Here is a 22,205-nt window from a genome sequence, read left to right as displayed (position 1 = left end):
ATGTTACGCTGCGCAGAAGCATTACGCAATTGGAGTTTCCAGTGGATAGACTAAAAGAAAAATCCGTAACATTTTTAAAGGAACATTAAAAAATAAATTTTTCTGATAAAGTTTCATCATTATCGTCTTTAAAAGCAGACTTTTAAAGTTAGAGTGCAATAGAAAAAATGCTCTTGTTTTCCTCCAAATATCGCTAATCCAAATTGCGCCTTCTTGAGCAGAATTAAATTTGATGGAATTATATATATACAGGTGTGATTATCATAATTATCCCTTTTGCCCAAAACTATGAGTCGAAGGCAATTGAACGTGGTGCGTGCTGGCCGTTGATAAGTGTATAGCATAATATCTTTAATACACGATACAAGCGCGAGCCTATAAATACAAGAGAGACGCGGGTGAACGATAAGAATGGGAGAAGATGCGCGGCGCGGCTATTATGCTTCAAGTGGAAGTTATTCCTCCTTTGACGTCACGAGAGACGTGCGAATCTTTGTCGCACAGCTCCAATAAATCGAGCTGATTGAAAATAAAGGCGCGGCCGATGTGGACGGATGATTACACGCTGCTTCGGATTCAAGTTCACGCATAGCTATGTTGAATGCGCGGCTAATTTTCCCAACGCTCATTAAGTTGATTGGGGAGACAACCTTTTGTCTTCTTGCACACAGAACTGTATTGAATTACTGCATCGTTTTGTCGTGTCCTGAATTTCCCGAGTAATTATAGAGTGATTTGTTGGTTCACCATAAAACGAAGCTGTTCAAACGTTGACAAAACCGATGCAAGCGATTCATATCTATTGATTATAAATATTCATCAGCTCCTGAAAACATTTTAAACGCGTGTCATTCATCGTCAGTGGCTTTGTGAACAACAAAAATTTCGTTTTTCCTAGAAGAAAAATGACGGCTGCTGTTTTCCGAGTGTCAAGAGCGTTGATAAACCTACTTTTGACGCGCTCCATAACAACACACACCGCAATCCACGGGGCCACGTCCTCAAATTCATATAATGCACACACGTCGGCTAGTGTTCATCAATTGCTATATTCTTGATCCCTTCTGCCTCTTTATTTGCGACAGTGGGCTTAGTCACCCGTGCACACTGAGTGAGGGTCGTATTTTGCGACCGACTGTACTTACTGGCACAAATCATTTCTATATGCAAGCCTTAATTCCGTACATAATAAGGATAGGCCGCCACATCTATTAAAGAAGAGAGGCGGAAGAGAAACCACTTTGCCAATGGTTTTAAAATTTAGAAAATAATTAACTCGAGACGGCGGCTTCCCAAAAAGAGACATAATAAGTTTTCATTTAAGTTTGGAATTATTAAATGTGTGATTTTTAGTCTTAGGTCATAAACACTAATTGGTATATTAATAATTTAATGAAAAATATCCCAAAATACAAGCCACCTCATTTTAACCATGAAACATGCATGTAGGGTAAAATTTAGAAAATATATTTTAAGTTGAATAAAAAGTAAAAAATATTGATTCTTCAAATTTTGCAAATATTTTGACCACCAAATATCGGCTTCTAACCGTCAGAATGCAGAATCCGCACACCGTTTAACTCCTCTTGACCTCCTCTCTCTTCTGGTGCACTAAATAGGTGCTTACCCTCTAATGTTCTTGTTTTATTCATATATATAAGAAAATAATTTAACTGATGAAACTGCCTCTAATAGAAGTTTTTAATATCAGCATTGAGTTGATATTGATTATTCAATTTCGAGATTTATTCAAATATCCACGTTGCCTTAATATTTCGAAACTGCGAACCCATGACTTTTTGTCATTAGCTAGCTATTTTGCTGTTTATATATATAAGAAAAGTAAAATAATTTAATTTAATATCAATTTTAACTGCATCAGTTCAGTCGGAGTTCTTATTTGGGTCGTTTCGCAGAGGATTTAAATGAAAATGCATTTATCGGAGATTTTCTAAAATACAAACTTACAACATCGACAGAGGCACAAATTTCAATATTAGTAAAATTCCGCAATATTTTCAAATAATTTAGCAAATCACACAAATTGAACAAAGCATGAACGAAGCTTAAATGATAGAATGTATTCCAAATTTGCTAATATTTCAGAGAACTCAAGCACGGAGGGTAAATTTTGATCTCTCTCGACGGTGCATGCTTTACTACGGGGAAACTCCCTTCAATGAAATTAAATCAGAATTTAAAATAGGAATGCAGAGCAACCGTTAAAAAGCACACAATATTTGCATACACGTATATACATCCAAAAAATGTTGGTAAAATTTGCTTTCAGCTCAGAGCTCATCCCTCAAAGATTTTTGTTCAGTTTCAAGAACTATTTTGTGTGTCTGGCAGTAAATGATTTATGTAATTAGAATGGAGAGGAAATATTTACAACAAATATTATTTTTCTCTCCAAATAAATATTTATGCTCTCTTTGCACCTCTCTACAATTCGGTGCCGTCCGACAGGCAGCGCTGGGTGCTGGAAGTCGGCGTGCGCGAGGTGTCTTTCTTGAACCATTCCATCGGCCACTGCGGCGCGAGCAACAATCTTTTCGGCACTAATGTTCTTTTGTTCCGCTCCGCTCGCCGAAGGAATCAGTTAGCCGACGACGGGGGTTCTTTAATACTTGCTTTTGACTGGGAACCAAGGACGAAAATGAGATCGGTGAACTAGAAGCAGAAAGTCCGAGGGAAAGAAGTTGTCGACCATGGCCTCGAACAACAATTTCACGCACACTTTAAGAGGTAACTTATTTAATTAGCTCAATTTTTTATTAAATAGGCAAATATTTTATTGTTTAAAAATTGAAAAAAATATCTTTAAGTGCTGCCCAATTGTAAATGTGTAAGCAACAGATTTTTGTCTTCTTTTTACGCTCTTTTCTTATTTGCGGATTTAATTATCGTCATGAAATGCTATTTTTTGCCCCATCTCTGCAGCAATTTCATGCATTTTTCTCTGGTTGTGTTAGCTTTGCATTACTGCGATAAAAAGGCTTGAAACAAATATCCAACAAATGAAATGATATTTTTTAACATCAACCAGCAGACAATGCGATAGTGTTGGTTTTTGTTTTTTCTTTCAAATCACGCCAGGAGATTATATAAAAAAATATTTTTCCAAATATTTCCTCATCTATTTTTCACACAAGCTTAGTTTGAAAGAAAACATTTGAAGCCAAAAAATTCAGTTAATGTTCGAGGAGCTATTAATTTTCTTAATGTTGCGAACTAATTAATAGGTAATCAAACTAAATGAATGACGTCTCTGAAAAATAAAAATTTGAGAGCTAACATCATTGATTTTTTTAATTTCGTATTTTTTTCATTCTACTATACAGATGTGTTCAGATTAGTCCTCTAGATTGGTGTAATAGGTTTAAGTTGCACGTCGCGTCCTTGAATTAAGTGGCTTAGGGAATCAATCAAAGCTGTGTGTTGGTGTAGAAATAAACGGCTGCTGCTGACGGACTCGTTGCCGATGATAGAGCTTTGAACTTCTTCTCACTTAGGGGATCAGCAATCAAAAATTAAAATAGTTTAATTTTTAGATCTAAGTGGCACTAACAAGAAATCACTGCGGTTGCAGAAATCTGCAAATATTTGTGTATTTCGCACGAGAAAAGTCAATGTTTGTGCTTCTAAGCTGTACATCTGAGCACTCACTCTCTGTTGTTTCAATAATGTAGTAAATCAAAGTTATGTTCATCGCAAAAACTCAGAAAAAGATACAAGTCATCTCACAATCAGACCTTTTTTTCTTAAAAACTACTTTGCTTTTTTGGCTGTCATCTCTCTTTAAAAAAATTATATTTTCCAGAGGTAATTTTACAGTGATCACGAATCTGAAACGTTTTTATTATTACGACTATTGATCGGTCCAGCTGTAGACCCTGTATTTTACAGTTTCAGAAGTACTTCAATAAGCCAATTCTTGCAAGTAAATTTTAATTTGATCGTTATTTTATATTGTGTGTATAGACTATTTAAAGAATTTTAATAAACACAAAAAATCCGTGATCTTAAAATTTAACCTTTTCAGCTGGCCGCATATTGTGGAGGGACGGCCAGCAGAGCGCGGCAAACTGCACGCCGCCGGCCATCGATGACTTCCCCGGCGACTTTTTCACGGAGGAGCAACGCCAGGAAGGTGCTGTCATCGTCCACCTGTTCATCTCCCTCTACTGTTTCTATGCAGTCGCGGTCGTGTGCGACAAATACTTCGTTCCTGCCGTCGAAAGGATATGCAACAGTAATTTAAAATATTACTTGACGTTCCAACTAAATATTTCTTTGATTTCTCTCTGTAAGTTCTGCACATGTCCGGCGACGTGGCGGGCGCCACCTTCATGGCGGCGGCGACGTCGGCGCCTGAAATGTTCGTCAACGTGATCGGCACGTTCATCACGGAGGGCGACATCGGCGTCGGCACGATCGTCGGCAGCGCCGTCTTCAACATCTTGGCGGTGGCCGCGTGCTGCGGCATTGGCGCCGGCATGGTCGTGCCGCTCGAGTGGTGGCCCCTGACCAGGGACTGCGTCGCTTACGGCATCACTGTTGTCCTCCTTATTATCACCATCCGCGATGAGCGCGTCGAGTGGTACGAGGCGCTTACCCTTGTCCTCATCTACTTCATTTACATAGCTGGTGAGTTATCCGATTTTATTTTTATCTAATTTCGATAATTTGTCTCATACATGCCTTTTCTTTGAGTATATATCGTGACTGAAAAATTAGATTATTTATTTCCTTAGTCGTGTTTAGTTTAAAAAAGTGATAATTTATGAGGCAAGGCTTTCATTTTTTTTTCTGAAATCCCTCTTCATTCATGATACACGCGGTTGATGCTTTTCACTTCTTATCTATTTAAAATGTCTTGAAAAATATATGGTAAATTATTGTTTTTAAATACTTTTGTGCTGTAGAAACATTTTATATTATTTTGAACGCAGGCAGAGATATTAGTACATAGCAAAGACAAGACTTTACTGACGTAGAAAGTTTCATTAACATAGAAATTTAAATTTGTTTAACTAGAAATTCACTTTGTCATCTTTTCAACTCTACGTTTTAATATTTTAATATTTATGAAATAATTTCAAATTTTTGATGGATTGGAAAATTAAGTTTAATGCTTTCATAAATATCCGATATCCCTGAAAAATCGAAAGATTATTCTTTTATTTAAAATTTTGGTCAGCTCAGTCTCAGGATGAGATGTAAAAACCTATTGATTAATTCGTCTTCTCCAATAATTCAGCCATTAGAAATTAATTTAATATTTTTGACCATTTTTTGTTTGGTCGCAGTGATGTATTATGACACGAGCATTCAGAAAGCGTTTAAGAGTTTTTCGAATGATGCCAAGAAGCCTGAGTCGATCCCCAGCAGAGATGTGGAAGGTGAAAATCAGATGAGCTCATAATCAAATGCTCTAATTAATGACCTAATTAGCGCGTGACGCTTGCATCCCTCTCCAAGACACGGACTCCAAGGCCACGGCTACTAACGAGAATGACAAAGAAAATAACGGTCGAGTCTGTATTGTTACGGAAGAATTCAAGTCAGGTATGAAACAAAAAATCAAATTTTCAGCTTTTTGAAGCTCACTTTGCACAGAGAAAATCTACTTGAGCACCTATCCGAAGGGCAAGAGCTTTTGGATCGAGTTGAAGTACATAATTTCGTGGCCAATTCACTTCATCCTGTTCCTGACCGTTCCCGATTGTGAGAATCCGAACTGGACCAAGTGGTACCCCGCCACCTTTTGCATGTGCATCGTCTGGATCGGCAGTCTTACCTACATCGTCTCCTGGGCCCTTACAATTATAGGTATTTTCGCACAAATCACTGGGAAATACAAATAAACTTTTAATAAATTTCTAGGCGATACCATGAAAATTCCCGACAGCGTGATGGGAATCACTTTCCTGGCTGCTGGAACTAGCATACCTGAGGCGGTTTCGAGCGTCATTGTTGCCAAGCAAGGTAATTAAAAATTGGCTTTAAATTCACGTATTTTTTTTATTTTTATATTATTTCCAAAAGAGGAATAGTGTTGCTAAAGCCTTGTTGCCGTTTGCATAAACTTAACTTTTCCTTTGCTCAGCCTTTTTTCAATGACAATGCAATTTAGAATAAATATCTTGAATCAGAAAAATTGTACAATAATACAATCTCCTTCGCTCACGGATGATTATTTTTTAATTGCAAGCGCGTGTGAAAATGCAATTAATACCATAAGGAATGAGCCGGTCTAATTTCTCGTTTGTTTTGCAGGCCACGGCTCAATGGGTATCAGCAACTCGATCGGCTCCAACACTTTCGACATTCTGCTCTGCCTTGGTCTGCCGTGGTTCATCAAGGCGGCGTTCTTACCGACCCGGGAGAACCACCACTACATCACGATTCAATCCTCAGGGCTGGAGTACAGCGCCATCTCGCTGCTCTCCAGCCTCTTCCTGCTCTACATGACCTTTTTCTGCAACAAGTTCCGGCTGGATCGCAAAGTGGGCATCGTCTGCCTGATCATGTACGTGTGCTTCCTCGTGCTGGCCTCGGTCATCGAGCTCAACGTCTTCTTCGTCGTCAACCTGCCCACCTGCGAGAGATAAAAATATTTCTTGTGCGGAATGAGAGACGATAATTATACATGAAGTGCCTTTTGTTTGTCTTAGTCAGGATTATAATCGAGATTTTTTAATGTTGCCGATTTTGATGTGCGTGCGATGATGCATTTTCGAATCTATTACTCTCTCAACCCAGTGATACTGTTGATATTGAATTCGTTGTGAGATAGAAACTAGACGCAGCTCCGCTCTGCAAGTGTTAATTATTTTGCTTTGCCAATTAGACTCAGTAATGCATTTTCAGCAAACTTTTCCATTTATTTCTTCCACGCATGAAAATCAAGATGTTTCTTAGATTCTTTTAAAATTTGCAAATGCTTTCCTTTTCGTTTCAGCATAGTTTGAATGGTCTCCGATCAAACCGATCAGCTTTGAGAAAAATAGGTTTTTATTGGATGTCCTGTCCATCTCGGCGTCGCCAGATAAATAAATTTTTCTAATCCGATTCAGCCGAGCAAACTCGAAACCAATTGGACCAATTGTGACTGCGGGGAGATCGGTCGTGGAGGCCATGGATGAAGTGACAAGCAGGAACACGATCAAAGACTCCCAAACTGCCATTTCACTGAAAACAATATTGCTGCAAAAAGGTCATAATGAGCTGCATGTTGTAGATTTTACCTTGGAGCAGCGAGACTCACAGGTTTCGATTATCACTGCGGCTCTTCGTTACACTTTATGCCGAAAGCTCAGCACAGAGAGCTGATTGGAATTAAGTGCTGACTCCACTTTCTCAAAGCAAATATTCAAAAAGAGCCGCGTTGAAAAATTCGATTTCATCGAGGTCTAAATAATAAAAATCGCAAGTATAAGCAATTTTGTATTAAAGTCAAAATATTTATTCAATTACAACGTGGATAATGGCTACTTCTGCGGCATTACGGCATCCCTGTTGTACAGGTAGAAGGCAGCCAGAATTTCGGCCTGTTCGCGACCTAAAAAGTGCTCCACGATGGCGAACGCGAATTCCGCTGATGTTCCTGGCCCTTGGCTCGAAATAAAGTTTCCTGAAAGAGTTAGACAGCCAATAGTTAAACAATGTCAGCGTTGGTATTGGAGGCATTTTATTATTAAATTCCAACAGGTGAAAGTAGTGCATAAAGCGAGTGAAATTGAATTGCAATTCACCTTGATGTCAAGATCAGGTAAACATTACCGTTGCGCTGATTTTTGTTACAAATATTATAGCAGAAAAAATCAAAATAGATAGCGGATAAATCCTAGAAACATCCTGAATATTTCAGTGCAAATTGGCTTTGTTCGTTCCTCAGAATTTCTAATTTTTACTGTCCTTGCCTTCTAAATATTAAAATAATTAAAAGAAATCGTTATGCCTTTTTTAATTTATAAACCCCAAAAAATGAAAATAAAGCTTTTATGCAACCGGCAGTGCACCGACGCCGTGCCTGTTGCATAGCCAGTTCTGGGCAAGGGGCTCACCATCTTTGACGACGCGCTCGTCGTCGATGATTTTCCACTCGTTGTTAACGTCCATCTGGCGCATCAGGTTCCTGAAGTAGGGGAACGAAGTGATCCTCTTACCCCTAACGGCACCGTGCTTCATCAAGGCCCAGCCCCCGCCGCAGATAGATGCGATCACGCGACCCGCCGCCTCCTGCTCGCGGACCAGGGCGCCGACTTTCTCTGACTGAACATTCAATTAAGAATTTAAATTTTATGATCTCAGAGAATGGAGAGAAAACGTGAGCCCACCGCTGCAAGGACTGGAGCTCCGTACAATCCACCTGGCAGGACGACCAGGTCGTACGGACCCTTTTTCAGGGCGTCGTCCAGGCTTTCGTCGGGCGTGCAGTTGATGTCAGCTGAGGTTTTGACTGTCTCAGGACCGATCACGCCAGCCACGGTCACCTCAAACTGAAAATATTGGCATTGGATAAAAATTTATCGAATTAATAATAAATTATTTCTTACTCGTCGAGCCTTTCTCAAGGTGTCTACGGTTTGGAAAATCTCCATATCTTCGCCGCCATGAACGAGCAAAAGCAATGTCTTTATGGCGGTCATTTTTGCTCTAGCTTTTTCTAGTTGAAAAATCACACAGGCTAAAATTTCACGAGAAAGAAGAGTTTTAATTCTCCTGAGCGGAAAATAGTTTTCCTGTTTTGTACTTACAGGAAGCGACGGGATTTTTGTTTCAAGCGCATCCTATCTTGCATGTTATTTTGTGGTATTCTGTTTACATTACGCGTCTTTTAAAATTTCCCCAGCCATGGAAATTTCCACCAACGGAACAAAATATTTTGCAACTGTGCAGTGCGCAAAAGTCAATACATTTAGAATATTAATCAATTTCTTTTTATCAGTATTTAATAAAATTTTTCTGGTCACTGCTCTTATCAAAATAAAACTAGAATGGTTTACTAAATCAGATCATAACCAAAGGTTTATTTAAAATACTCAAACATGTAAATATCATCAAAAATGATTTTCTACATTTTTACTGGGATTAAAGTTGCATTTTTACGGTGACGAATGTGGAGAACAAAGTCTGCAAGTGTGTCTGCTTCCTTTTTGCCTCGCAGCTTTTCAATCAGGTCAAAGGCAAAGTCCATGGCAGTCCACATACCATGAGAGGTGATAAAGTTACCTGAAATAAAAAATGAGAAGAAAATGAATAGAGTCGTAGTTGAAAAAGAATTATACATACCGTCAATAACGACCGTTTCGTTCTTAACGAATTTCCACTCTTTTTTCTTGTCCTCGCTCATCATCACTTCAATAAAGCCTGGCGAAGCGGCGAACCTTTTCCCTTTGCCAACTCCAAACTCCATCAAGGTCAAACAACCAGCGCCCAGTGCACCCACGAGTTTTTTCTGGGCCACATGCTCTTGCACCAATTTCTTCGCTTTCTGGTTCTAATTAATAATTAATTACATTATCTCTACCATTCCGTATTATTTCAAATATCTCCACCTGGCTGACCAAATAAGCGCTTTGCTCCATTCCTGGTATGACAATGACGTTGAACGGACCTCTCTTCAGGGCGTCGTCCAGGCTATTGTCCGGAACGATATTCATGTTTGAGTCCGCCTTCAGTGCTTGAGGCCCGTCGATGCCAGCAATGACCACCTCCATCTGCACATATATTGAGTTAATTTTTGACCTTTGAGATGATATCCGTTTAAAAATTACCCTGACACGACGCAACATGTCAGCCACAGGGATAAGCTCAGTGGTGCTTATCCCTTGGGCGATCAGCACCAGCACCCTCAAACCGTCCACGATCATGCTCAGTGGTCGACAGGAATAAACTGTTAATGCGGCTTGCTGAAACCAAAACTATGTAGCTTCCCTCCTTTCTGCGGTTTAAATCCCACTCCAGTACCGAATTCATGCAGTTTTTGATAAGATTTCGCTACTCAAAACAGTAAATATGAAAATTTTCCATAACATACATACAGCAAAATCATGATAATTGAAGGTCTTATTTAATGGAAAGCTGTTAACTAGTAATAATTAATTGAATTTTAGTGATTTGCCAATATACTGAACAAACGTAGGGGTGTTTCCTTACAAGATATTTGATGAGATCTGCAATTTTAACAATATTGTTTGAGCACCGTCTTGATTTTTTGGTATGTTGTTAGGATGGTTTGCCGGAAAAATTATGCCGTGTCTTGGATCAAAAAATCGGGGAACAGGTTATAATCTGGAGAATCAGGCCTCTCGCCGTTCACAAGAGCGAAAAAATGTTGGCAGTCAAACTATAGGCATTATTCTTTGTTGTTCTAACGTAAATTTAACAAAGGTTTTTTCATTTAAATTAAAAGAGGCCCGTCAAACTGCTTCAAAACATCATTTAAATCATTATTTTAAAAAATTATCTCTCGTGGAAACACTCTTTTATAAGTCTGGTTGAGGCTTGGTAGAAAAATTCGAAGTTGAAAGTTGTTCTGTTTTTTATCATTAATAATATCAATGTGTGGGAGAGCCTGGTAAAAGCGTCGTCATTTCTCACGTTTCAATTGTTAAATCTGTTTTTATTTTTATTTTTTGAAACAAAGACAAGGGAATTCCTCAAATTATCTGTATGTCTGTATAAATCAAAAGGTCCGGAATCTTGTTTTGTAAAGTATATATTTTATTTTATTAAGCAGTCTATAAAGGTCACAATAGACGAAACATTAACAAAAAGTACTGAAAGCCTTTGGTAAAGTTGTGCAATTTTTGTATTTAGTTGATTCTTGGAGCGTCCAAGTCTCAAATTGTGCATCGCTTAACGTATATCATAACAATAAACAAATAAATAACTGCTGGATGCGATAAAAACATCTTATCAAGATAGCTGGGCGGACGAAGAAAGTGAACTTCAAAATGCACTAACATACTATCACAGAGAAAATTACATGTTTGATTGAAAACATCGGTCTTCAATTTCAAAGTTGCTTAGTGTGAAAAACAAAATGATTTATGACTCTTCGGCGTGAAAACAGATTTGAGTATAACGACTTAGATAATTTTGTTGTGTTATTATTGGCTGAAACTAATAGAAATCATGTAAAAAGTATAGTCTTCCATAAAATGTTATCTGTTCTCTATGAGTCATCTGTAAGGTTGGCTCAGACATTTCTCAGTACCATCTAACGCGGTTTTCAGCTCTGCCTTGGCTTTGTGCACCACAAATGCCATCAAAAGGCAGCCAACAAGAATCTGAAATCACAAAATGCACGAAGTTGTTGAAAATATTACCCAAAGAAAATGCAAATAATGAAGTTTTAAATGTAATTATGCCAACTTATTTTTATGTACCTGTACAGCGAAAACAAGGTAACCAGTTGAAGCTGTTGCCTCATCAGAGAGTACGTCTTCCATAGAGCGCAGCGTTGAGCCTAAGTATACGTTGATCACTTGTGTCGGGAAGAGACCGGTAGCAGAGGCCAAAAGGTACATTTTGTAGCTGACATAACTCCCCTGAAGATAAAAATATCAACCGTAAGATAACAATGCATAAACATGGATAGCAAAAGAAATAAATTGGATTCATAAGCCCCAGTCACCAAAAATGGCAATAAGTAGGATGTTATAGTTATTTTTTGGGGGGTACAATCGTAACTAATAAAATTTCAGTACGATTTCTTTACAGGGATTGAAATTTTCAATGGTCTTTAGCATAAAAAAGAAATTTAAGAAACTCAAATTCAGTCGGTTAACTCATTTTTTTTTATTTTGAAGCGAAATACTTGAACTTCCATTTCTGTTAAAGTCAACGACTGATTAAATAAAGAGCATTAAAATTAACCAAAAAATATTACATTCTTGAGTGTCGCATGCAATGAAAATGAATTTAACAAGGAAACTCAGGATTCGATGCTTTAGTTTCTGGCGAAACCATTGAATTCATTGCCTTTTTCCTGATGTGAATCACTTCAGTGGCGTAAATCTCTTGATTAAACGATTTTAGAGATGTTAAGAAAATGGCCCGAAAATGGTATCAAAAAATATAGTTAAATGTGAACTCAAACTTCTCTGCATCCTTCATTACTTCCGAAAAATTGTAAACAAAAAATTATAAAATTAAGTTTAGTTAATTTATTTAAAATTTCTTTCTTAATGTAAAAAATGGAGCTACATTTTACGTGATATTTACCTTATAAATATATAAAACAACATCTCAAAGCGTTAATAATTAGTCATGTCCCAGCAACGGTCTTAAATCTAGGGAATTTACCAGAAATTTAAAATCCATCAATAGATTTTGTCTTGTCAAGTAGTCTGCCTACTAAAAATCATCACGATTGAGTGAAAACGGGCTTCAAAATTAGATTCTGAAACATTTCCCATGTTGAATCCCATGAAGATTTTTATTAACCTTTGGAGAACCCGGGAGCGCCAAAACTCCCTAACTCCGTTCAATCAAAAATTTTCTCTAGATTATTGGTATCTCTTAAATCATTTGGTGCTACAAAATTTTAATAATTTCGCCAAAAAACTAAAAATCCTAAGAATTCTAATTGTTAGAGAAGCATCAAAACTGTGCAAAACCTTTAACTGTAATAAATTTTGTGTTGTACGCCAGGTGTTATTTAGAGACTGGAATTATTAAGTGAAGTTAAAAAACTAAGCTGACCTCTGCTCATTTAAGATAATAAACGTAAAAAATATAACTTAAGAGCCGTCTTTTAAGTCTGATATTGACTTTGAGCGAAAATTGCTTTGCAGAAAATTTCAAATATTTTAAATAAACGGTTTGAATGTGACTGTAAGGTAAAATAATGTTAATTAGGTGTCCACAAGATAACAACAACAATTAACTTCAACTAAAACTTAATACGTTAAGTTTTTGTAGTTAATTATATATTGTATTTGTTTTCAGCTTACAGCAAAAATTGTGTTCTGCAGTCCAAAGGGGATGGGCGTAAGTCTGGCAAAGAGGATGACTTTGAACGCGTTTGGTCCAGCTATGACGGCGAGCAGGGCCTTGGCCGTGTCGCCGTTGAACATTCGTTGCATGGCAAGGTCGGCGAAGAATGTCTGGATGACGTAGTGGGCGATGGTGATGCCGATTACCGCCGCCACGGCTACCACCAGCAGGCCCTTGAGGGTGCCGAAGAGGTAGCCGCAAGCTAGGTTGAGGAAGATGTAACCCCAGGTGAAGGGGAACGAGACCACAGTAAAGAGCACCACGAAAATCAGGTACACAACGACTGAGTCCTGCTGCTCGATCCACAGCAGGACGAGACGCAGGTATTCCTTGCACTGCAAAAGCGAAATTCGACAGTTTTAACAAAGAGATCAATACCGAAGATGAGTCGAACACGCACCTGAAAAACGACGAACACCAGTGAGACAAGGGCCAGGGCCGATATGAGGCAGTTGCAGATGGAGCCCACGCTCAAGATCTGCACTTTGATGTCCTCCTCGAGACCTTTCTCCGCGTCCATGTCCCTAAAAATAACAAACAGGACGTTGTCACACCTCTTTTCCGGAGAAACAATGGGGCTGGCACTCTGTGCGTTCTAAAATTAGCCCTGCTGCGAGCTGTCGAGCGTGCATACATGCATACAAATTTCAGTGCCGCTCAATTCATGAACTCACCACTAAACTTGGGTTCACGGCGTAGTTTGAAGCATTTTGCCTTGAGTTTTTCGATTTACCCTGCCGGTGTTTGTCTTATCTTTTGTTGATTAGCACACGACAGGGATTATCCAAAAGGCAATTCGCACAACATGCTGCCGGCAGGAAGTGTCAGCGTGTCTTGATTGATAAAATCGAGACAGCCCCGCAGCCGTGAGGTGTGCGTGCGGCTAAAATAATAATATAGATGTATCCAATGCTTTTTAATCAGCTGTTTTTTGACAGCGGGCAAAGCAAAGGAAGCAAAATGAGCAACACCCGACAGATGGCTGCACTTGCGCTCTCTCTTTTCTTTCTCTATGCTCAACTTTCCACAAAAACCTTGATTTCTATTCAAAGAACAAGCGAGGTTTAATTTTCATTTTTATTAATCTTTTTAAAATAAATGTAAAACTAAACGTGAATAAACAAAAGCAATTAATAAATTAAATTTCCTTTAACGAGGGTTTCGTTTTATGACAGTTCTCGTAAGTTGGCAGTAGTTGTGCAGGTTTTAGTGAAGCAGCGATGGCCGACAAAAGTGGAAGTAACGACGAAGAAAATCCAAATTTACGGCGCCGCAGAGACTCGGAGGAAGACGACGGTGCTTATGACGATGGTGCCTCAAGCTCGACAGGTGCCCGCAGGCCAGATCTTGGGCTAGGTCACGCTCAGAAACGGCGGGGGCGCGGCAGCAGGGACGACTCAACACCGGGTAAAGACGCCCCCCCACAGAGTTGTGTCCGACCAGAGATCCTTCAGATGTCCGCACTTTTTTTAAAATGTTTTATTGATCAGAATAAATTTTAGCATTGCTGAACAGCTGTGACGGTGTCACCGAATTTTTTCTATCATAATCAGGCCAAATAAATGAATTCTACGTTCTTAAACTTTTGCAGAAATGCCTCGACGTGAGGACAGCAGCTCCCTCTCCTTCAAACACTTTCTTCAGGCGCCGAGCTCGTCAACAGGCGCGCGGCCGAAAGTGTATGACAACCCTCGGAACAACTACGAGCAGAATTCACCACCGTTCAACAGGCCTCCCGCGGCATCCTCCGAGCTGGCGTCTGCCCTGCCGGATTTTGTACAGGACCACCTCGTGATGGAACAGTGCTACCTGCAGAACAACATTGACATTGACAACCTGCCCGACTTTGCCGCGATGGCCCTGGGCCAGAGCAGGGGTCGGCTGCCGTTCGACCTGACGGCCAGGAACAGCGACGACGCCCCCCAGAATGGTAGCCTACCCCTCGACCTGGCGCCCTCGGCCGCCAGCCGACCTGCCCGGGCGCGAAGTGACAATGTGCCCTGTGATCTTGGACTCGGAAATAGCCTAGTACAACAAGTATGCTGATTTTGGTTTACATTTTGTCTGAATCTAAAAATGTGAAAATTGTGACTGAACCGTTGACAGTGATATTTTTCAGGGGTTTCGTTAATAATCTTGCAATTTTTGCCTTACACAGGGGTTCAAAGCCAGTCTTCAATGTTTTAAATCAACCTGACCCTTGGAATATTTTTAACATAAAACAGGATTTTTTATTTAGTATACAAAGTCATTGAATGTCCATTTTCACGTATTTTGGACAGCTTCATTGAATAATTTAAATTATTGTCAGCATCAGTTGAGAGGTTTTGATCTATTTTTTCTTGCAGTCGCCGCTTGATTTGAGAGGTGGCGAAATGAATCTCCAGGACAATTCTGTCAACCAGTCATTGCCAGATTTTTTGTCCGACGCACCAATTTTGAGTGGAAGAGAGACTGACGGCCCAGTTGCCATGGTAGAAGACAATGATAGGGTAAAATTTTTGCATTTTTATATATCATTTAACGATGAAAACACAATTTTACAGAATGGAATGACTGATAATGAGAGAATTCTCAGACGGCAACTAACAGAATCAACGAGACGCGCTGAGCAGCTCGAGTCTGAGCTCCAGAGACAACAAGAAGTAATTAGGCACAAAGAAGAAATTCTCCGTAGAACTAATGTAAATGATATTGTAACTTTGATAATTTCCAATAACGACGTTTTTCTCTTTCAGAGTGAACTAGCTGCTTTAAGAAGAGAAAACGCAAGTCTTAGACAGGGTTTTGGGGGTGGTCAACCTGATCACAGAACGCAAAGGTTGGCCCAGAATTTGGTCACTGCTGCTACAAATGCGGAATCATCTCTAAGGTCAGTTGAAACTTTTGATTTTTGATAACTAACTAGCAGCCAAAAAAATTAGTAAAATAAAAGTATTCATTATAAGGATTCATCGGTTTTTGTAAAAGCTTTGTGGACAGACCCCATGGGTTGTGACATTTTAGTTAAGAAACTTTGTGTCTTTAAATTGGCCATTATCTTTTTTTTTTGCCAAAACCAACTTCATTGGCCAAATGCTTTGTAATCTTGAGTATACTCTATCTCGAGCTGTTAATATTTTTTTATGGAAAAAATAGACCATTTAATAGTTCAAATTTTTCGGAACCCCCATTTAATTTTTTCCCCTTCTTGAATTTTATTTAAGAACTTTCCATAACACTTCCTGTAGGCTATGAGCTTACTGAGTGTGAGTCACAGTAACACATCTAAGCGAATAACTGGGGCCCCGAGTAATCGCAGACGAGCTTGGGATCAATGTATCAATCTTTTCGCCTCCCCGTACTGAGTTCTTTGATAGAAACGCCAGACATTTGTCCCTTAAGCCACTGGAAAGAAGTGAATCCTAACCCATTGAGCTATTTTAGAATTATTTATAAGTCACTAAATTAACCTCCTTTTGCCATCTTTGACATTCAGTCATGACAGTCAGAAACAGATCCATGCTCAAATATCTCCCATTGCCTTAACATTATTAGGAACGCTTTAACAATGCCAACAGGCTGGTGAAAGCTTAAAAATGTTAATACTGCATGCGTTGTTTCACCATGTGGAAAAATGAATATGTCAGCTCAATTTTTATTCCTAAAATAGTAAGCCCCCATGAATTATTCAAAATATTTTTAAAATGACCATTCTAGCAGAAATGATCTTTGTGAAAACCGCGATAAATTGGCTAATATTTCCTAATCTATCCATTAATTGTTTCGTTTCATTACCCCCTGCCCATGATACATGTCATGACAAAAGAAGAATGAAGGAATGAAATGATTCATAAAAAAACTTATCCTCTTGTACCTGTTATATTTTAAATATATATTAACTCCTGCATTGCAAAGGAAACAGACCAACAATGCTTATTGTTTGTCCGACCCATGGAAAAAATCCCAACCTCGATGTATTAGTTTCAAAGTTATATTATTTATAATAGTTCTGCTGGGCTATATTAATAAACAGGTACATTAGAATAACCAATTTTTTGTCACTTATAAAAGCGGATCATATTTTTTCCTTCAGAACCCTTCTGCAGGGAGTGGAAGACCTTCGCATCCTTGCGTCAGCCCTGGACCAGGGTCCATCGGGCCAGATGCACTCACCCCCCAGACAATCCCCCCACCACGACTTTGACCACGAGGACAGAGCAGGGCCTGCCCTCTAACTTCAGCTGCTATGCACAGAAGCAAATTATTTTTTAGTAGCAATTGTTTTAATGTGATTGTGTGATAATTAAATGATAATGCAATAGGACTTTTTGTAAGGATTGGAAGTATTTTGACATTCCTTGTGAGAGTTTGAGTGATGGACACTGAGCGAGCGAAGTGACTTAAGTGCGAGCGCTCTTTTAACTTTAAAATGCTCTCCTTGCGAGAGGGAGCCCGGATTGTGCCAAATTGAAGTACATACTTGAAAGGACTAAATTATTTTATCTGCATGTGTAATGTGAAGTTTATTATTTTCAACTCTTGTTTCTCCACCAATTACCATGTAGCCTTCTACATCATATTTATAAGGGCAATATTAAACCAGATATACATTTAAATGCTGCTTGTGCAAACAAATAAAATTGTTCCACTGACTATATTTCCATGCGAATTTTCATTTTTCAAGAAAAACATGACAATGAGTTGAATTTTGGTCCTTTCTGCTGATGAAATAACCGGAGTAGTTGATTGAAAGATATAGTGATTTTATTACTCTCCATTATGTTTCGGCTCCTTGTGGCGCGCTTTTTATTCATAGGAATGTATGAGCTATAGTCAAACATAATAAAACTCGACAAAGGAATTCTTTGAAAACAACATAGGAGGTCCTGAAATCAAGTGCTCGATTTTCACTTCACAATTTGTTGTTTATTTGAACTATATTCATTACTGTGAATAATCAATTGGGGTATATTTTTAGGTTTGTCTTTATTGCCATAATTTTTAATATCGAATACACATCAATTAATTGGAAAATTAATTTGTTAACTTAATTCTAATAATTATTTTAAGTCTATTTTGGAAAGAGAAAAATCGCACTCAAATGTTCTGGAAAGTTCGGTGTATAGTGCAGAACAAGCGTGGAGATTCTAGAACGTACCAATACATCTTAGAAGTTTCCACATTTCCAGTACCAAGTAGTGGGGAGAATCAACATAGGAATATAAATTCTAACATTTTAACAATAGTCATCTAAAATTATTACAAATTTTTCAAAGAAGATGATATGCATGCACAGCTATATTTGCTGTAAAATTAATTTTTGTAGATTCACCAGATAATGGGGCAAATAATGCAATTCATGCTGAAGCAGCAGGGGATAAACTTTTCAAAGGAACACTCTGCCAGCAAATAGGTGCATATATATGACGAAGAGGATAATTCTTTTTTCCTAAAAGCCTTATTGTTGGTTGGAACCCACGCACTCATGGCTATGCGGGTTAGAGCACTTTGTTCCCTTTATTGTCGAAGCAACAGCTTTCCAAGTTTTTATAAACTTAAAACAAAACTCCTTTATGGAAAAGAGAAACTTTTCGAAAGCACGACACGCAGTGCTATATATATAACGATGCTATATACCATAAAAAAAAATAGAGTGTGTATCAGGGAGAAAAGTTTTTTATGTTTTACCAAGCAGTGCGTGTCATACCCCTCGTCGGTTAACTCATTCGATAAAAGATTCCTTATTTGCAGGAAATAAATATTTAGTATACTTTTCTTATAAAAATTATTACTAATTTTATAAATATATGAAAATAATGGATTTGCTAATAAAATTTATTTCCTCATCAATAAGGGTCGGTTAAAGCCGTGTGGCGCCTTCTCGCCACTACTTTCCTAATGACTAGTTTTGCATTAAACCTGTATCGTCAGGTGGCAGTATTAAGGTGTGCGACAAGCAGTGCACCCTTACTGCACCTTCTCCCCCACTGCACCTTAAGCCTAGCACGACAGCAGTCGCAACACAATAATATTCTCTCTCCGGCTAGGATGGGATTTGGTACGAGAAAATTCCGTAAAAACTATTTCTTATTAGACCCGCACTACGGGTCTTGATTACTAATACTTCAACCACGAGACTTGAATAAAAGACGTTCAGTACTAAAAGACGCATTTCTGTCACTGCTCCACGTACCCACAGCTGAGACATGTCGAAAAAGTCTTAACTTAAACCAACTAGAGAGGACAAGAAGTCTCAAATCATTTTATCAGCCGAACATGACAAAAAATTTATTGAAATAGGTTCCTACACAGCACTATTATTTGCATGGTATAGGAGCCGCTTAATAATATCCTTCCGCTCAAGAAAATGTAAAGCCTCAATCGATATTCCACTTATTTGGATGACACAGGTAGTTAGAAAAGAACACATTACTAAAGTTCTTAACGCAGCAAATTTTCACTTTTATTCACCTGAGAGCGTATTACAGATTTTTGTATGCATTTTATGCATAATATTATATTTACATCATGTAGCTTTTGCTGATGATTTCTTGTCTTGAATTTCTCGGATATACTATAAAAGGGAAACTCTTTTAGGATTTTAAACATTTTAGTTTTTGGCGAAATTATTTGAACCGCCGCAGTAACTAAAACGTCGAGACTTAAATGAGTTTCCTTGAAAGCTGGGTTTTGAGATTGTGCATGTGGGTGGGTCACTCTAAACTGACAATCAATTAATAGTTCGCTAGAGAAAGTTAAATGATGTGAGACTAGTTTTCAAAGAGCTTTTCAATCTTTGGAAATAAAAGTCATTGTCCACCCAAGTGTCCAACACACAGGTATTTGGAAGGATAAGTGATTAATTGTGATCGCTGAAATAATTTCCAAAATTAACAAGCCTCATATAATTATGCTCACATTTACTACACTCTCTGTCAAGTGATTTGAGCATGTTGGTGATCTATGTAAAATGACTTCCCGCAATTTTAGCGGTTGCAAGAGGCATGGTTTATTAAAAGTGGCTTCTGCAGAACACTAGCAAAAGTCAAGCATCCGCATAAGGCCACCGGTATAATAATAGACGCGGCGGTCAACTTCACATGATCTTCTCGGAATGGCTAAAGCTTTGGTACTTTCTACCTCCCGCAGCGTTCAGCTCAATGGACAGGGGAGTAAGCTGTTATTGTGAGCAGAGGTTCAAGCATAAAAAATGTTTAAAGAGAAGTGCTCAATATTTAGGGCTGTGAAAATAAAAGATGGTCTTTTCGAAAAATAGTTACTATTTTTTAGACTGTTATTATTATAATTAGTGCAAAATGGGAAGATAGATAGTTTTAAGTTTTAGACGGTTTCTGAGCCGATTTAAACGATTTTTAGCTTGAATGAACAGGTGTTTTTCGGCTCAAATTTTGAATTTTCCGATGTTCTTGCCTAGACGTTATAACGTCTAGGCAAGAACATAGGAATAATAGGCATGTCATTTTCTTGACAAGCGGGGATGCTACAAAAGCAGGAAAAAATAAAAAATTCCCGATTTTAAATAAGATATTGTTAAGCTAAATTTTTTACAGTATCATTTATTCTTTACTGCTGGAAGGGACCCAAGTCAAATGTTATATTCCAATTGTTCCCTCAATTAAAGTGGAATGATACTGGGCAACAATTAAAAATTATTTAAATTGTTGGATGCCTTAAACAATTGACCGATAAACAATTTGTTCAACAATTTGCAATAATAAAAAAATGACCTTCCTACAATACAAATACAAATTTTGCCAATTTTCTCCAAAATTTACAGTGCTCGAACATATTTTCTTGGCATATTCTGATTCCTTTCGTCGAGATCTGTTCAACGGTGTATGCCACTTATTGGGCAAACTCTTGGTTTTGAAATTAAATCGGATTTCAAGTAAGGAGACAGCCATTGCCATTTGAAAAGCACGGTAACTTTCCAGCCAATTTTCTCAAAAAATTACAGCGCTCCTTAGGGACGAATTAATGCATTGGCAACAAGCATTTTCCAGGCTTTTCCAGTATCATTCCTCTTTAACCCTTCGAATAGCATTGTTTACAGAAACAACGTCTTGTCAAAAAGGTCGAACACTCTCGCCCTTGTCATAAACCTACATTTTGTTATTATTCTAAGCACACACATGTGCATGTCGAATGTCGAATTTGCTTATCCTAGTCGTACACAATAATAGTTTCCTTAGAAAAAAACACATCTGGACATCATACAGAGAGGGACCGCTTCTCACGGTCTTATTTATATTTCAAGATAAATGAATTTCTTTTAGCTGTCAAAGCTGGTGTTTATATATATCCCTGGTCACCCAAGGAGAATTTATCATTGCACAAGTATTGAGTTCATTTATTATTGGGTTTCCTTCGATTTAATTACCTATTTTATTGCACTATTTATAGCGATATTTATTTTATACTTGCTATAAAATAGCATATATTACAAACTATTCCTATCAGTAAAAAGTGAAAAAATCTAAGTGCAGAAGAAGAAAAACACGATCATATAAAATAACCATCAAACATAAAATAGTTCAAATTTCGAACCCATTCAAAATTTAGCAATGGCAGGATCCGCTTTGCTTGCGATTATCGATTATCTTATTCTTGCTCTAGAATAAGACATGACTGTATCGCAGTACTGTTTGGTGTGGGGGTTGACCTTATATTTATTTATTTAATAGTTTATTTCTCTGCTATGTCATTTACATATATCAAAAAGAGTAAAAAGGCACATGTACAAAGTGATCAGGTCACTGAAACGTTGCATAAAAGGTTTTATAAAAAAAGAAACATGTGAGGCCATTGCAGAAAAGAATTTTTTTAAGAAAATGAAGAATAGGAGCGTGATAGATTTTCTTGGTAGAACGTGTGCCCCAAACAAAATAATTTCCGTTATATTAATATGCGGAGGTCAAAGAACTAATCACAGTAAACCTTCATAAATAAAAAGCATTAAAATACAAAAATTTATATCGAATCTGGATATTGAAACAATTTTGAAATTATGGAGCGCTGCATTTTCCTTTGCGCTACACAAATCGAAGCTTAAAATGTTTGCGTGTGGTGGGTCATTGTTGGACATTGAGGGGTGAGAATAATGGATATTCACCTGACAATTGGTCCCTCAAGCATAGCTGGTTTAGTAGTTTGGGATAGGAAGTGCGGGAACTGCGGGAGCGGCATTG

The 22,205-nt window shown here is 38.1% G+C and overlaps 5 protein-coding genes across 6 annotated transcripts; 2 read left to right on the top strand and 3 right to left on the bottom strand.

Annotated features, from left to right (window-relative positions):
• The first annotated feature begins 2,467 nt into the window (after positions 1-2,467).
• zyd (zydeco) lies at positions 2,468-6,880 on the top strand. The gene is made up of 8 exons (XM_065494518.1): positions 2,468-2,748; positions 4,046-4,255; positions 4,315-4,650; positions 5,313-5,405; positions 5,458-5,571; positions 5,623-5,835; positions 5,890-5,991; positions 6,283-6,880. Exons 1-8 carry the CDS (start codon positions 2,712-2,714, stop codon positions 6,615-6,617), a joined length of 1,440 nt encoding a protein of 479 aa, XP_065350590.1. The 5' UTR covers positions 2,468-2,711; the 3' UTR covers positions 6,618-6,880.
• A 559-nt stretch (positions 6,881-7,439) lies between these two features.
• LOC135946328 (protein dj-1beta-like) lies at positions 7,440-8,726 on the bottom strand. Its single transcript, XM_065494519.1, has 4 exons — positions 8,565-8,726; positions 8,346-8,507; positions 8,073-8,280; positions 7,440-7,639 (listed from the first exon to the last, which is right to left on the bottom strand). Exons 1-4 carry the CDS (start codon positions 8,655-8,657, stop codon positions 7,497-7,499), a joined length of 606 nt encoding a protein of 201 aa, XP_065350591.1. The 5' UTR covers positions 8,658-8,726; the 3' UTR covers positions 7,440-7,496.
• A 283-nt stretch (positions 8,727-9,009) lies between these two features.
• On the bottom strand, positions 9,010-9,934 carry LOC135945560 (Parkinson disease protein 7 homolog). Its single transcript, XM_065493322.1, has 4 exons — positions 9,786-9,934; positions 9,567-9,728; positions 9,301-9,508; positions 9,010-9,240 (listed from the first exon to the last, which is right to left on the bottom strand). The coding sequence occupies exons 1-4, from the start codon at positions 9,879-9,881 to the stop codon at positions 9,083-9,085; spliced, it is 624 nt and encodes a 207-aa protein (XP_065349394.1). The 5' UTR covers positions 9,882-9,934; the 3' UTR covers positions 9,010-9,082.
• A 777-nt stretch (positions 9,935-10,711) lies between these two features.
• On the bottom strand, positions 10,712-13,923 carry LOC135945843 (transmembrane protein 64). Its single transcript, XM_065493753.1, has 5 exons — positions 13,689-13,923; positions 13,415-13,538; positions 12,972-13,349; positions 11,403-11,564; positions 10,712-11,303 (listed from the first exon to the last, which is right to left on the bottom strand). The coding sequence occupies exons 2-5, from the start codon at positions 13,532-13,534 to the stop codon at positions 11,196-11,198; spliced, it is 768 nt and encodes a 255-aa protein (XP_065349825.1). The 5' UTR covers positions 13,535-13,538; positions 13,689-13,923; the 3' UTR covers positions 10,712-11,195.
• A 230-nt stretch (positions 13,924-14,153) lies between these two features.
• l(3)04053 (lethal (3) 04053) lies at positions 14,154-17,657 on the top strand. Of its 2 annotated transcripts, none has more exons than XM_065493751.1 (6): positions 14,154-14,421; positions 14,606-15,051; positions 15,351-15,506; positions 15,561-15,698; positions 15,753-15,886; positions 17,090-17,657. In XM_065493751.1, the coding sequence occupies exons 1-6, from the start codon at positions 14,235-14,237 to the stop codon at positions 17,229-17,231; spliced, it is 1,203 nt and encodes a 400-aa protein (XP_065349823.1). In that variant the 5' UTR covers positions 14,154-14,234; the 3' UTR covers positions 17,232-17,657. The 2 variants fall into 2 exon arrangements, with proteins under 2 accessions (XP_065349823.1, XP_065349824.1); XM_065493752.1 differs by having other exon boundaries at positions 14,156-14,421; positions 15,363-15,506.
• Positions 17,658-22,205: the final 4,548 nt, after the last annotated feature.

This window comes from Cloeon dipterum, chromosome X (assembly GCF_949628265.1).
Source record: "Cloeon dipterum chromosome X, ieCloDipt1.1, whole genome shotgun sequence".
Lineage (NCBI taxonomy): Eukaryota > Metazoa > Arthropoda > Insecta > Ephemeroptera > Baetidae > Cloeon > Cloeon dipterum.
Note: the sequence above shows the minus strand (reverse complement) of the source record. Positions and strands in the feature narration are given on the sequence as shown.